General features: G+C 46.8%; 1 protein-coding gene across 2 annotated transcripts in view; it reads right to left on the bottom strand.

The window, feature by feature from the left end:
* Positions 1-1,813: 1,813 nt before the first annotated feature.
* DNAJC8 (DnaJ heat shock protein family (Hsp40) member C8) overlaps positions 1,814-14,800 on the bottom strand; it is a 29,168-nt gene continuing 16,181 nt past the window's right edge. For both annotated transcript variants that reach the window (XM_084787541.1, XM_084787542.1), the window contains exons 4-9: positions 12,649-12,715; positions 12,018-12,112; positions 9,238-9,309; positions 5,581-5,672; positions 3,963-4,038; positions 1,814-2,612 (exon numbers count right to left, since the gene is read on the bottom strand). In XM_084787541.1, the coding sequence (XP_084643667.1) occupies positions 2,490-2,612; positions 3,963-4,038; positions 5,581-5,672; positions 9,238-9,309; positions 12,018-12,112; positions 12,649-12,715 (525 nt within the window). In that variant the 3' untranslated portion in view covers positions 1,814-2,489. The remainder of the gene's footprint in view (positions 2,613-3,962; positions 4,039-5,580; positions 5,673-9,237; positions 9,310-12,017; positions 12,113-12,648; positions 12,716-14,800) is intronic.

Genomic DNA, 14,800 nt, shown 5'->3' with positions numbered 1-14,800 from the left:
GGTTAATAAGAAACCAGACACTTGGGGGCTGGAGAGATGGCTCAGAGGTTAAGACTACTGCCTGCCCTTCTAAAGGTCCTGAGTTCAATTCCCAGCAACCATACAGTAGCTCAAAACAATTTATAATGAGATCTGGTGCCCTCTTCTGGTGTACACACAGACAGAACACTATGTACATAAATAAATAAATCCTTTTTTTTAAAAAAAAAGAAAGAAACCAGACACTTCCCTGGACAAGGTAGTGAACAAAGACAACAAAGAAAGCTAAGCCATGGGCAGTCTTAGGTCTTTTTCTGTAGTCTGTCACCTTTGGACATTAGATTTCCTTATGTGACTCAACCAATAGGTGCTTGCCAGACTGGAACGCCCCTGCTTTGGGGGTACTGGGAAGGATAGGAACCTATTTATACATTTGCTCTTAGCTCAGAGTTGGGGGCTCTTTCGGGATACCACTGTATTGGTGACCCGCAGAGGCCAGCTTGAGTTGAAAAAGGCCCTTGTGTGTATTGCACAGGTATTGAGTCCTGGTGGTCTTTTTGAGAGTCTCGTGATCTGGGTAGAGCAAGATGACAAAGCCTCCTGGATGGAGCAGCAACAGTGCAGCCATTCCCTTGGTGTCACCAAGGCTGTGAATACCAGAGGTAGGGGAACATATACTGCACTTATTTTACCCTGCAACTGAAGCTGTGCAACTCCCACCGAACACATTACTCCAGGACACACCTGCTGGCTGCCAAGGACAGAGCAGGACAGGTCTCTAGAGTAGCAGGTCCATGTGCCTTCCTCAATCTTTGTTCCTGCTCACTGTGCCTCAGCTGCGAGGCAGAGTTCACTTCCACAGCAGCTTGTCAGTGTGAGCACGACAGTGGCTAATTGCTGGCCTTCTGAGGACCCACATGGGCTTGCCGGGGGCCTGAACCGAATCACCTCAAGGCACTCTCATGTATGTGCGAGCCCCTGGACGCTGGAGGAGGTGCCGCTCTGCCTGCCTGGAAAGCTCCCCGCCCAGGACAATCTGCATCAGCTCAGGAGATGCAGCAGTTCTGCCTGGTGACCAGGCACTTCCCTCCCTCTGCCTTGGTTTGGTGTGAGGAGTTACTGCATCCCACGTGAGTTGGTCATGCCCAGATGCAGCTGGAAGGGCAGTGCAGCCATTTCACCCGGACACATCTACAGGCAGCACAACAAAGTATCTTTCATACTGTCTCATCTCACGTGTCATTTTCTTTTCTTTTCTTTTTTTTTTTTTTTTTTTTGGTTTTTCGAGACAGGGTTTCTCTGTGTAGCCTTGACTATCCTGGACTCGCTTTGTAGACCAGGCTGGCCTCGAAGTCACAGCGATCCGCCTGTCTCTGCCTCCCAAGTGCTGGGATTAAAGGCGTGCGCCACCACGCCTGGCAAGTAGATTTTCACATACAACACTTTATCCACAAAGTGAGCAGTATCTAACTTTACAGATATGACATCAAGAATACCCATGTTGGACAGGATGGTGGCTGCGTCAGACATGCAGCGGCCAACTCAAAAGTTCCAACAGCGAAACCAATCAATCCAAATCGTTGGTGCTGGTGGGGTGAAGTCTGGGGCTCATACACACATCCCGTCCGTCTCCTGCCCTACTTGATATTCCTGTACTGTTTCTGCTGTTCTGAGAGCACACATGCTAGGCATGTAGTCCCAGTTTGTATGTAGGTAAAGAAGCTAAGGTTCCGCTTTGTGTGTTCAGCCATAAGACACTCTCAGGGCTGGCCCATGCAAGACAATAGACCTGGCTGCCCTTGGAGTCACACCTGAGGAAGAGAACATCAAAAGCTTGGGTATAAAAATTTATTATACGTAAAAGAATATTACCACTAATGAATGCAGACAAGCGAGGACACCTGGGACTGGTTGGAAGATGGCTAGCTCTTTGGAAAGTGAGCAGGTTTAAGTGGCCGGGAGCCTCATGCCACCCCGACTGATTGGTCAGTCAGACAGAAGATCTGGTGCCAAACGCCACAGGGTGTCAGGGCATCACGGGACTGCCCCGTGAGCCCACAGTGCCGCTCCGGTTGGACCGAGGGCTTCAGGGATGCACGCCCAGAAGCAAGCAGAGGGGCTTCCCAAGGCGGCCCAGGCTGGTGTGGAGTCACGGCAACACCACTGTGAGCAGGACATTTAACTGAAGGATTTCCACTAGGTATGTGTGACCTTCGAGCCACCACAATTCAGTGAAATAGGAAACATTAAGTTACAGGCTGTGGGAAAAGAAGGCGGCTTGAGTCGGTGGCTCCTTCAGATCCTGGTGGTTCCGTGGGTAAGGACGGGGAAGGTTAGACCAAGCCCCTCCTGTCAATGTACAGAGAATTACTTTGATTGGTATTAAATTGCATGGAAAACCAAAATAAACTAAAAAGCCAACGCTGCTCTATGTTGGGGTGGAGGAGGAGAAAGAGTGAGTCCTGGAAGCAGAGGGAACGGCCAGAACCGCTCTGGCCACGGCCTGCCGCTCACTCGCGCTGCTCCATTTTGACTTTCGGTGGCCGCAAGAAGGTCCGGTTCTTCTTCTCCTTCTTCCCCTTTGTATTTGCCTGGAAATTTCGCCAACTGTCCACCCGACCATCCCGACTTTCCTGAACGAAAACAGAAGGAAGTTCAAGGTGAGGTCACTAATAAGCAAGGAAGGGCTGAGCATGTCCTGCCACCAACTGTCCTCCAGAGCCCAGCCAATCAGCTCTCTGGACAGCGCAGAGTGGAGACCAGCACCTCCCTCCTCTGGGGAGCCTTTCAAAGCAGCTTGTTGTGGGCCTCTGGGCGGGTGTTCCACCCGAGCTCCTTCTGTTGTATTTCCACAACTGAGCTACACTGCCAACGCTAGCTTTTTGTTTGGTGGGTTTTTTGTTGTTGTTGCTGTTGTTTGTTTGTTTCGAGATAAGTTTCACTGTGTAGCCTTGGTCGCCTCACTTTGTAGACCAGGCTGGCCTTGAACTCACAGCTATCTGCCTGCCTCTGCCTCCTGGGTGCTGGGACAAGACACGCCCCATCACACCTGGAGCCCTGCTTGTCTCTCCTAACCTTTACAAGAAGCCGACTGCAGTGTATGCTGGACAGGACTGTACAATGGGGAAGGTTGATGGTTTTCTCAACCGTAAAGCTAGCTGGGAGTACAGCCATTCTTTCTTCACTGTGTCCTGCTACCCTTTCAGCGACTACGATGGCATGTTCCAAAGCCAGCTACCCTTTGGCCACAAAGAGCTCTACTTTATTATCAAATCAACTACTCATTTACCCTTTTCATAAAGCTAAAGTAAAAAATTCTATAAATTCTAAATCCTATTTAAAAAGAGAGACCAAATGTAATCCAGAACTGAAGAGCAACGGACCCAGTTCAAAAGCTACAAGGTGAGCTGGGGTGGCGGCACATGCCTGTAATCCCAGCACTGAAGTGGCTGAGGTAAAAAGAGCATCAAGGGTTCAAGGCCAGCCTAGGCTACAGAATGAGTTCTAAGAAACCTTAGGCTGCAAAGTAAGACTGTCTCAATAGACGAAATGTCAGACTCTCTCTGAAATATGGACAATTGGGTCAAAAGAACCTGTTTCCAGTGGTTTGTATGTGTTGGTGCACACCTTACTCCCAGGATTTTGGAAGTTGAAAAAGAATCAGGAATTCAAGGTCATCATCAGTTACGCAGTAAGGTCAAAGCCAGACTGGACTACGCAAGAACTTGTCTGAATTCCTCACCCCCCAAAAGAACCTGTTTCCACAAATTATTCTCAAAGCTAAGTAGGGTAATACTTCATGTTACCCCTGAATTCATTTGTCCTGGGCCCATCTGGTGGCTTCTCAGGGCAAGGCGGCCCCACACCCTGCGTCTCCAGCGCCTACGCTCACCCACACATCCCACTTCCCTGTCCACCCAGCACCCTCGGAGCCCCAGGAATCAAACCTTCTTCCCCTGGAAGGAACCACCCCAGCTACTCACCTCAAAGTTTTTCTGCCACTCCCTTTCTCGCTTGGCTTTTTCCTGGGCTTCGATTTCCTCTTCTCTCTGCCGTTTCCTGGGAGAAGAGCAGAGCAGTCTTTACTGGGTGCTCTTCAGAGCATGAGCTAATGTGTAGCTGCACAGAAGGACACAGAAAGCCAGAGCCAGCAGAGGCCTCAAAACATGAAGATGATAAAATCCAACCCTAAATGACTTCATACAAACTCAACCAGCAAAACCTAATTACTCCAGCCAACAACACAAAATACAGACGACAAATTGACCTCAGTGGTTCCCCATCCCCCCCCCCTTTTTTTTGCTTCTCAAGACACAGTTTCTCAACAGGCATGGTGATGCACGCCTTTAATCCCAGCACTTGGTGAGTTCAAGGACAGCCAGGGCCACACAAGAGAAACCCTGTGTCGGAAAACAAAACAAAACAAAACAAACAAAAAACCAAGGCAGGGTTTCTCTGTGTAATAATTGTAGTTGTCCTGAAACTCGCTTTGCAGACCAGGCTGGCCTCAACCTCACAGAAATCCACCTGCCCCTGCCAGGGTTAAAGGAGAGATAAACTTGTTTTTTTAGGATTCCAAGTGCGGGATCGGAACGGTCTCGTGAGAGAACAGGTGCGGTTAATTCACAAGAAGAGCAACCACCTCCTGCGGGAGCTTAATTGTTGTCAGCTGAAAAGATCCCGTGACCAGGCTCTGGGCGGAGATATATAAATGAGCCCAGACCTGGAGGCGGGACTTTTTGGAGACTTGGGATAGATTTGGCTGTTCATCGCTGCACTTCAGGACGCTCCTAGAGAAAACGGCTCGAGGGAAGGATTCGGGGCTCCAGCTCCTGCTGAGGTTCTGGGTTCTGGTTACTCCAGGTTCCAGCAGAAGAAATCCTGCGGCTCACGCCCGGAGAATCGTTCCTCAGAACTGATATCCTTAAGGTTTTGTTATTGTGTGCATTAATCCTCATTTCCTATTGTTTTGGTTAGTCGGGTTATAAGTGACGTAGGCTCGGTCACTAAGTTGTTAATAAAATATATTGGTCAAGAAAATTGAGCCTACACTATACCACCAAGGCTAGCTTCCTTTTGTTGTTTTTGTATTTTTTTGAGACAAGGACTCAAGTAATTCAAGCTGGCCTCAGACTTGCTATTTTGCCAAAAGTAGGCTTCAACTACTTTTTTTCCTGCACGCACCGCCCAAGTGCTGGGATCGTGGGTGTGTACCACCATAACTGGCAACCTCAACACTCTGACAATCAAAGGAAATCGTACTTGAGCAGAGTAACCCGTTCAAGCTGTCCTATCCCAACCCTACCTACTCACCACAGTGGGCCTCAAGAGCCTCAAAAACTCCACTGAATTCCAGAAAGGAAGAAAACACACACAAGGAAAACAAACTCCCTACAGACAGGTGTAGTCAGGATTTCCCAGAACTCCTCAGTGTCTCAGCGGTGACTGTCCCAGGCAGGAGCTCCACCATAAGCTGTGCCCCGCCTTTCCAGCTTATTCTCCTAAATGATGAGCTATCAAATCCACGAGAACAATCCCCAGAGGCCTGCCTTAGCCAGTCTGCGCACTAACTGAGGTTAAGGTGGGTACAGGGACGTGTACCTTTCATGCATTTCTTTGGCTTCTCTCTCTTTCCTTTTAATTTCCAGCTCAGCGAACAGTTTCATGGTCTGTTTGTAGACTGCCTGTTTGAACTGCAAGAAAATTAAGGACAGAAGAAAATAAAAGTAAACAATCCACATCAACGGTGAAATCAAGTAATTACATTTAGTCCTATAAAGATTACAACTGGCAAGGAAATGTATGCAGGGAGACCCAACTAGCAACACTGACTATTTAGGGAGACTTTTCCTCTTCTAGGAACCTGGCTCTTAGAGAAAAATATAAACAACTTATGCCACCACCTGAGATTTTGAAGGCTGTTCTTCTCCAAGAACTCCCAAGACTATCATCTACTCCTCCTTGCCATAAATACTTTATAATTTTGACCTAGTGGCTAGAACCAAGCTGAACCCTACATAGTTGACCCCGCCCACAGCTGCAATCCCGTCTTAAGGGATAAAGCACTACACATAAAAGCCCACACTCCTCAGGCTTCCTCACAACGACGTATGGCCACACGACACAGAGTTCAGTCAAATACTCAGGTGCAACATCTGGATGTTCTTAGAAGGAGTGGCATCGTCCTTCCTCCCCCTTAATTCTATTTGGCACATGAGGGAGATGGTAAGACACCGTGGACCACGGAGGTGGGAGCCACATCCTTGTTCCCAGAGCCATGAAGAGGCAAAGCCTTGAAGGACATGGTGCCAGCAGGCCTCCCACCAAGATGTCTACACAGGGCAGACAAGCTCTCCCTTGATCAAGCCATTCTGTGTCCTGTAACCAGTTCTCTTTACACCTTAAGCAATACACTGACAGGAACATCTAAGACAAGGTTAAATAGAAAACACACGGACATGGATGCAGATGAGAGGGTGAATGTGGAGGCCTGAAACTGACATCAGGTGTCTTCAGCAATTGACTCAACTTTACTGAGTAAGGCAGTCTTTCACTGAGCCTGGAACTCACCACTTCCAGCTAGTCTAACAGGCCTCTAGAGCTCTGGATGTGGGCAGCCACCACGCCTGTCCAGGCTGTGCTTGGGATACGGGGACTTGAACTCTGATCCTTAGACTTGTATGGCAAGGCCTGACCCACTGAGCCAATTCCCCAGCCCCAAATATTTTAGTAGCTTTGTTTGTTTTGTTTTTTAGAGATAAGGTTTCCCTGTGTAGTCCCAGCTGTCCTGGACTCACTTCTGTAGACCAGGGACTCACTTTGTACCAGGCTGGCCTTGAACTCACAGTGCTCCGCTTGCCTCTGCCTCCCAAGTGCTGGGATTAAAGGTGTGCGCCACCACCACCAGCAGCTACTTTTAGTTTTAGTTTTTAAGCTTTATTTTTATGTGTATGGCTGTTTTGTCTGTCTGTCTGTCTGTCTGTCTGTCTGTCTGTCTGTGTACCACATGTATGCCTGGTACCTTCAGAGGCCAGAAGAGAGCATTGGATCTCCAGGGACTGGAGCTGTACAGTTGTGAAGCTACCACATGGCTGCTAGGATTTGAACTGGAACTCACAGAGATCCGCCTGCCTCTGCCTCCCAACTATTTAGAGCTTTTTAAAGATACTAAAATATCAGCACTTAGCCGTGCAGTGGTGGTGCACGCCTTTAATCCCAGCACTTGGGAGGCAGAGGCAGGTGGATCACTGTGAATTCAAGGCCAGCCCAGTCTACAAAGTGAGTCCAGGACAGCCAAGGCTACACAGAGAAATCCTGTCTCGAAAAACCAAAAAACAAACAAACAAACAAAAAAACAAAAAAACAAAAAAACTAAAAGTAAATTGGGAGGCAAAAGCAGGCAGATCTCTGTGAGTCCAAAATTGAGTTCCTGTTAAACAGAGCAACCCTGTCTTGAAAAAAAATAACCTAAAAGTAAATAAAACCCATCTCTCCAGACTCCAACTTCTAAGTTCCTTGTAGTATGTGTGTCTATGGGTATATATATATATGTTTGTGTGTATAGGCGTGTGCTGGCTAGTTTTATGCCAACAAGACACAAGCTAAGATTATCTAAAAGGAGCAAACATCAACTGAAAAGGATGCCTCCACCGGGCATGGTGGCACATGCCTTTAATCCCAGCACTCGGGAGGCAGAGGTAAGCGGACTGCTGTGAGTTTGAGGCCAGCCTGGTCTACAAAGGGAGTCCAGGCAGCCAAGGCTACACAGAGAGACCCTGTCTCAAAAAAAAAAAGACACCTCCATAAGATCCAATTGTAGAGCACTTTTCTTAATTAATGTTTGATGGCGGTGTGCCCAGACCAGTGGTGGTGGTGCCATCCTTGATCTAGTGGCCCTGGGCTCTATAATAAATCTGGCTGACCACCCGTCCATAGCCTGTGCATGAGCTCCTGCCTCGATGCTTTGGATGTAGCTCTCACTGTCCCAGAACTCATCATATGGACCAGCTAACTTCAAACTCACAGCGATCTAGCTGTCTAGCTCTCAAGTGCTAGGGTTAGAGGTGTGAATCACACCTGGCTTTCCCAAATTTTTTATTTAATTACCCTATGCGTGTTTGTGTGTGTGTCTGCTTGTCTGTGTGTGTAAGTGCTAACTAATAGAGGACAAGAAATGGCGTCACATCTCTTAGAACTGGAACTGACAAGGAGCTGTGAGCCACCACGTGGGCGCTAGAAACTGAACCCAGGTTCTCTACAAGAGCAGCAGTTCCGAGCACGGAGCTCCCTCCAGCCCAAGATTCCTTCACAAGGACCTACAGTTCTTATGTATCTCAAAAGACATTCAAAACCATAACTATATATAATACTTCGTATGTGTGGCTTGTAAAGTAGTCAACAGCAAACTCTAGGAGAAGTATATTTAAACGATGACACTGGCAGTGGTGGCGCACGCCTTTAATCCCAGCACCCCAGGACACAGAGGCAGGCGGATCCCTGTGAGTTCAAGCCCAGCCAGGTCTACAAAGCGAGTCCAGGACAGTCAAGGCTACAGAGAGAAACTCTGTCTTGGAGAAAAAAAAAAAAAAAGAAGGAAAGAAGGAAGGAAGGGCAATAGCCCTACATTTAAAAGGCTGAGAGAGGCCAGGCGGTAGCAGTGGCGCACGCCTGTAATCCCAGCACTCGGGAGGCAGAGGCAGGTAGATCGCTGTGAGTTTGAGGCCAGCCTGGTCTACAAAGTTAGTCCAGGACAGCCAAGGCTACACAGAGAGACCCTGTCTCAAAAAAAAAAAAAAAAAGAAAGAAAGAAAAGAAAAAGAAAAAGGCGAAGAGAGATGGTTTAGTGGGCAAGTGTGCCTGCTGTGCAAGTATGAGGGCCTGAGTGAAAATCTCCAGCGCCCTAACGTGACAACACATGCCTGAAACCCAGTGCTGGAGCGGACAGCACAAGCCACGGACTTGCTGGCCACCAGCCTGGCTCCAAGTATTTCAGCCAAAGACCCCGTCTAAGGGGAACAGATAAAAAGTGATACAGCAGATACCTCCCCTGGCTTCTACATATATGTACACACACGAACACACTTGTGCACATACAACATACATATAGCACATACCCAGACGTAAGACAAATACACCCACCCACCCACCCACAGGATGAATAAGAAAAGGGTAAATGAAACATGCACTTCCACGTTTTAAGTGAGGCGCTTCTCTTACCCAAAAACCACATAGGAAAAATGGCCTTCCACAGTAACTCACCAGCTCTGGATCATCTTCCTCTACATTTGTAGGCTTTCCTTCCTTCTTTAGTTGTTTTTTGCGCTCTTTAACCTAAAAAGAATTTTTTTCATCAAAATATAAGCAATCCCACCTTAAGAACAGTTGAGCTGTACATATGTGCACTTTTCCATAGGCATAACACACTCTTCCATAGCATAGGGTAAGGTGAAAGCAAAAGAGCCTCCTCCTGCACCATTAATAGTAGTAGTAGTAGAAATAATAATAATAATAATAATAATAATAATAATAATAATAATAATAATAATAATAATAAAAAACACTATAAAGCAACTAAGAAGTCGTGGAGCCTTAGGCCCCTCCTCTAACACCATCTGAATCCTCCCCTGCCTGTACTCATGGTAAACACTAGGGAAAGGCAACCAGCAGATAGATGTCCCCAACTCATAAAGGCTGAGCCCCAGCCAACAGCCTTAGACATGGTCACTTAGCTTTTTTTTCAGATTTTTTTTTTTAATTGTATAGGAGTCCTCTATTTGCATGTACACCTGCACACCAGAAGAGGGCATCATACTGTAATACAGATAGTTGTGAACCACCATGTGGTTGCCTGAAATTGAACTCAGGACTCTGGAAGAGCCTCGGAGCCATTGTTCTAGCCCCTCATTTAGCTTGCTTTTTTTTGTTTTTTGTTTTTCGAGACAGGGTCTCTCTGTGTAGCCTTGGCTGTCCTTGACTCACTTTGTAGACCAGGCTGGCCTCGAACTCACAGTGATCCACCTGCCTCTGCCTCCCGAGTGCTGGGACTAAAGGCGTGCGCCACCACGCCCGGCTTCGTTTAGCTTTCTTAACTCCTGGTCACAAAGTTATAACAAAGAAAGCATGTTTGCCAAACTTTAGAAGGATCTAGAAAATATATGGCATTTTAAGTATAAAAAAAAATTTTTTTTTTTAAGATTTTATTTATTTTATGCATATGAGTGCTCTATCTGCATGTACGCCTGCACACCAGAAGAGGGCATTAGAGGGTATAGATGGTTGTGAGCCACCATGTGGTTACTGGGAATTTCTTTTTCTTTCTTTCTTATTTATTTATGAGACAGGGTTTCTCTGTGTAACAGAGCTCTGGCTGTCCTGGACTCACTCTGTAGACCAGGCTGGCCTAAAACTGACAGGGATCCGCCTGCCTCTGCCTCCAGAGTACTGGGATTAAAGGCGTGCACCACTACACCCAGCATTGCTGGTAATTTCTAAAAGTATATTCTTGATGGTTTCCACTGTGAAACTCCAGGAAACCATAATTTTCACATGACACTAACGGATGTGCTCATCACTCTGGCCACCACTGAGCTTAAAAAAAAAAAAAAAAAAAAAGAATTCACAAGAGACTGATACTACTCCATAAGTGACCCATGAGAGCCTCACACAGCCATGCAGCAGCCAGGTTCAGAAGCACTTTACTGCCACCTTGTGGCCAGAAATTGTAAGGATGATTCTTTATAAGCAAAATAGAGAGGAGGATTGTACATTCTGTTGTGTGCTCTTCTGATCTCCAAAGACTGGCTCTCCAAGCGCCCTGTGCAACACAACCAGCAGGACCCCATTACAACCCTTTCCTTGCCGGGCGGTGGTGGCGCACGCCTTTAATCCCAGCACTCGGGAGGCAGAGGCAGGCGAATCGCTGTGAGTTCGAGGCCAGCCTGGTCTACAAAGCAAGGCCAGGACAGCCAGGGATACACACAGAGAAACCCTGTCTCGAAACACAAAACAAAACAAACAAACAAAAAAAGCCAACCCTTTCCTTTCCCTATTTTTCCTCTCATTGTCTTCATCTAAAATGGGCCAGTCTTTATTATTACTGCCTACAAAGTCCCAATTCAGGATCTAACGCTCTTCAAAACAAAAGTGGACTCCTGACTTGCTCACCACTGAAATCACTCCTGGGATGGTCTTGAGAGCGTTCTCACTGGGCACAGAGCTGCAGTCCTACAATCTGAGCAACTGGACATGGAGAAGAATCAAGAATGCAAGGCCAAGGGCAGAAGACATGGCTCAGCTGTTCCTGCAAGGATCCAGGCTCAGTTCCCAGCACCCACACAGTGGCTCACAACCATCCATAAGTACGGGTCCACAGGATCATGATGCGTCTCATCACCTGGCGCCTATGGTGCCCAGACACACATGCAGATAAAACACACACCACTGCAATCCCAGCACTCAGGAGGCAGAGGCAGGTGGATTGCTGTGAGTTCCAGGCCAGCCTGGTCTACAAAGCGAGTCCAGGACAGCCAAGGCTACACAGAGAGACCCTGTCTCGAAAAAACAAAAAACTGTAACGTTGTTCGTTTCAATTGCGTCTTCAGAGTGTTGTTATTCGTCTGGACATGCGCCTCCCCTGCTTTACAATGGATGCACTCAGGGCTCCTTGACAGCCTCTCGCATCTCCAAACCCTTCACAGCAACAACAGTAAAACCAGAGGAGGCAACGCCGTCAGAGCCACACTTCTCCACTCTCACTAGGGTAGCGTGGCAACATGGCTGCAAGGCCGGAAGTGACTATCTACCACACAGGCCTGGCGGGTGAGTGGTCATGGCGGCGTCCTAGGCGCTCCTCACCCTGAGCTCAATTCAGCAAAGGACGCTAGCTTCTGCACCGTTCATGAGCACCACAGCGGAAAGGTAGCGAGAACCAGAGAGACCACTAGCCGGGTGCTCTGTACTGCTAGGTTGCACACACCCTTCTACAGCGCCCACGGCTTGCTGTTACTTCCTGTAAACACAGCAGCACTAGAAATACTTACAGTGTGTTCCACGTATTCTTTTCCTGCCTGAATTACATCCAGGGCCCTCTTCTTTTGTTCCTGATCCAGTAGCAACTTGTAAGCTTTGTCCACAGCTAATGCAAAACATTGAGGTTAACTGTTTCTGCAAATACCCTCTCAAAGTCTGAGCTAGACTCAGGCAGTGTAAATGGACTTGCACTATCTAAAAACATTCCCTATTTGTTAAATTATTAACCATTGTTAAACCCATCTTTAAAAAAAAAAAAAAAGCATACAACCATAGCAATGACCTTGAAAGTCTTAGAAAAAAATTATTAAATATACACTCAAGGCTAAACATACCACATCTAGATTTAACACAGTGATAAAGTATTTCCCACTTATATTCAGTGAAGAAAAAATCTTATGCAATAAAAGTATATTGGCCAACACATGAGTCTTAACAAAACAAAGGTGCACTTTCTGTGCCGTGCTGGGGACTGAACCCAGGGCCTCAAGCATGCCAGACGAGCACTGAGCTACACACCCAGCCCCAAGGACATAGTCTGCTTAAATGGCTGCTTTACTGAAGCCCACAGCTTCTCCATAGCCAGTTACTGCTCAGCATTGACAACATACATTACTCAAAAGCAGGTAAATTTACAAATACCTTCAAAAGCCTTCTGTGCTCTGTCAGCATCGTCTTGATTTTTGTCAGGATGCACCAATATTGATAACTACACGGAAGAGAGAAGTCAGGTTTGTCAACAGTTCATAGAAGTGACTTGCACTCTTCACATACATCAGTCAGTGAATAAATAAAACAGGAACGCTTTTTTTTTTCTTTTGGTTTTTCGAGACAGGGTTTCTCTGTTTTTCCTTTTTTAAAGATTTATTTATTATTTATACAGTGTTCTGCCTGCATGAGCTTGCACGCCAGAAGAGGGCACCAGATCTCAATACAGGTGCTTGTGAGCCACCATGTTGTTGCTGGGAATTGAACTCAGGACCTTTGGAAGAGCAGACAGGACTCTTACCCTCTGAGCCATCTCTCCAGCCCTCTTTCTTTCTTTTCTTTTTTTTCTTTTCTTTTTTTTTTTTTTGGTTTTTAGAGACAGGTTTCCTTGGCTGTCCTGGACTTACTTTGTACACCAGGCTGGCCTCGAATTCACAGCGATCTGCCTGCCTCTGCCTCCCTAGTGCTGGGGTTAGATGTGTGCGCCACCACCGCCCAGCAACAGAAACTTTTTTATAAGACATTTACAAGATTCCTGACTCACTGCCACTAATGGAGCAGAAAGGAGTTGGAGCAAAAAGAACCTGAGATGAAACCTAATGTTAATCGCAGACTCCCAGAGCCACAGTCAGTTGTGATTCTTTTGTTTGTTTGTTTGTTTGTTTGTAGAGACAGATTTTCTCTGTGCAGTCTTGGCTGGCCTGGAGTCGCTTTGTAGACCAGGCTGGCCTCTGCCTCCCGAGTGCTGGGATTAAAGGCGCCCGGCCAGTTGTGATTCTAACCTCAGTGACATGCTGGCTTTCTGACCCTGAGCAACAAAACCTATCTTCACTTAGCTTCCTGCTCCATTGCTGGAAAGACACAAAGCACTCCAGTAGTTTGCTGTGTGAACAAAATGAACAATGCAAGTCTAAGAAGACGCTGACTGGGGGAGGGAGGCAGTATTCTCTGCTCTCAACACGGGGGATGATTATGAGTTCAGGGCTAGCCTGGGCTACATGGTAAAACTCTATGGGATAGGCAGGGAAAGAAGAGAAAAAAAGGAGAGGAAAACAGCGAAGAGGAGGGAAAGGATGAGAAGGAAAAATGGAAAAGAGGAAATGAGAAGCGGAAGGGAGAGGAGATCAAGGAAAAAGAGAGAGAGCAGGAATCTGCACAGTAACCTCCACGGATATGGTTAGTACGCACAAACTCTCCAGGCACCCTCTGAAAGCCTGCTGTGTGTGACACCTCATTTAAACATTTAGACACACTTACCAAATGAGGTCAAATAGACACAGAAAAGTCCAAAGCACTTGTTCAAGAGAATAAATTAGAACTAAAGTCATATTGCTCTTAACTATGGGAGTTATAAATCTTATTAAGGTGGCCAGGTGGTGTTGTGGCGCGCGCGCACGCGCCTTTAATCCCAGCACTCCAGAGGCAGAGGCAAGTGGATCTCTGTAAGTTCGAGGCCAGCCTGATCTACAAAGTGAGTCTAGGGACAGTCAAGGATACACAAGAGAAACCCTGTCTCAAAGGAAAAAATAAAAATAAAAATCAAGCTCCAAGAAAAGTCTGAGTAAGGACTGAAGTGCTTGTTGTAATGGGCTGTACTGGAAAACAAGACTGAGAAGGGGGCGGGGTGGATGCTAAGTTTATGCAGAGTTAGGAAGACTAAAGCTATAAAGTTATATAATGGGAAATGACTGAGCAGTCAAAACCAAAACATCTTAGCTTAATATAGCTTGCTGGGAGATCAGAGGTAACTGTGAGTCAGCAATATGGAGAAATCTATTGCAGTGGATAGTAATAAAACGGCTGTGAGAATCAGAGCACTACAGTCAGCATGGGCCAGGTCCTACTCAAATGTGAAAACATTAAGATTTAAAGAGCATAGGAAGATTAAAGAAGAAAAAGAAAGACAGACACTGGCAAGATTCAGAGGCCACAGAGCTACTTTCCTGAAGAAATTTCAAAAAGCCAAAAGGCACTTGTTACAACTAAGCCAGGGTGGCCCTGGCAGGGACCAGAGAGGTAGAGTGTAAGGTGGGAGGAAAAAAACCCAGCTGGCTCAGTTGCACATGCCTGTGATCCCAGCACTCCA

The sequence above is a fragment of the Acomys minous genome (genome assembly GCF_964271855.1).
Source record: "Acomys minous genome assembly, chromosome: 6".
NCBI classification, from domain to species: Eukaryota; Metazoa; Chordata; class Mammalia; order Rodentia; family Muridae; genus Acomys; species Acomys minous.
The sequence above is the reverse complement of the archived record's forward strand: the minus strand, read 5'-3'. Positions and strand labels throughout refer to the sequence as shown.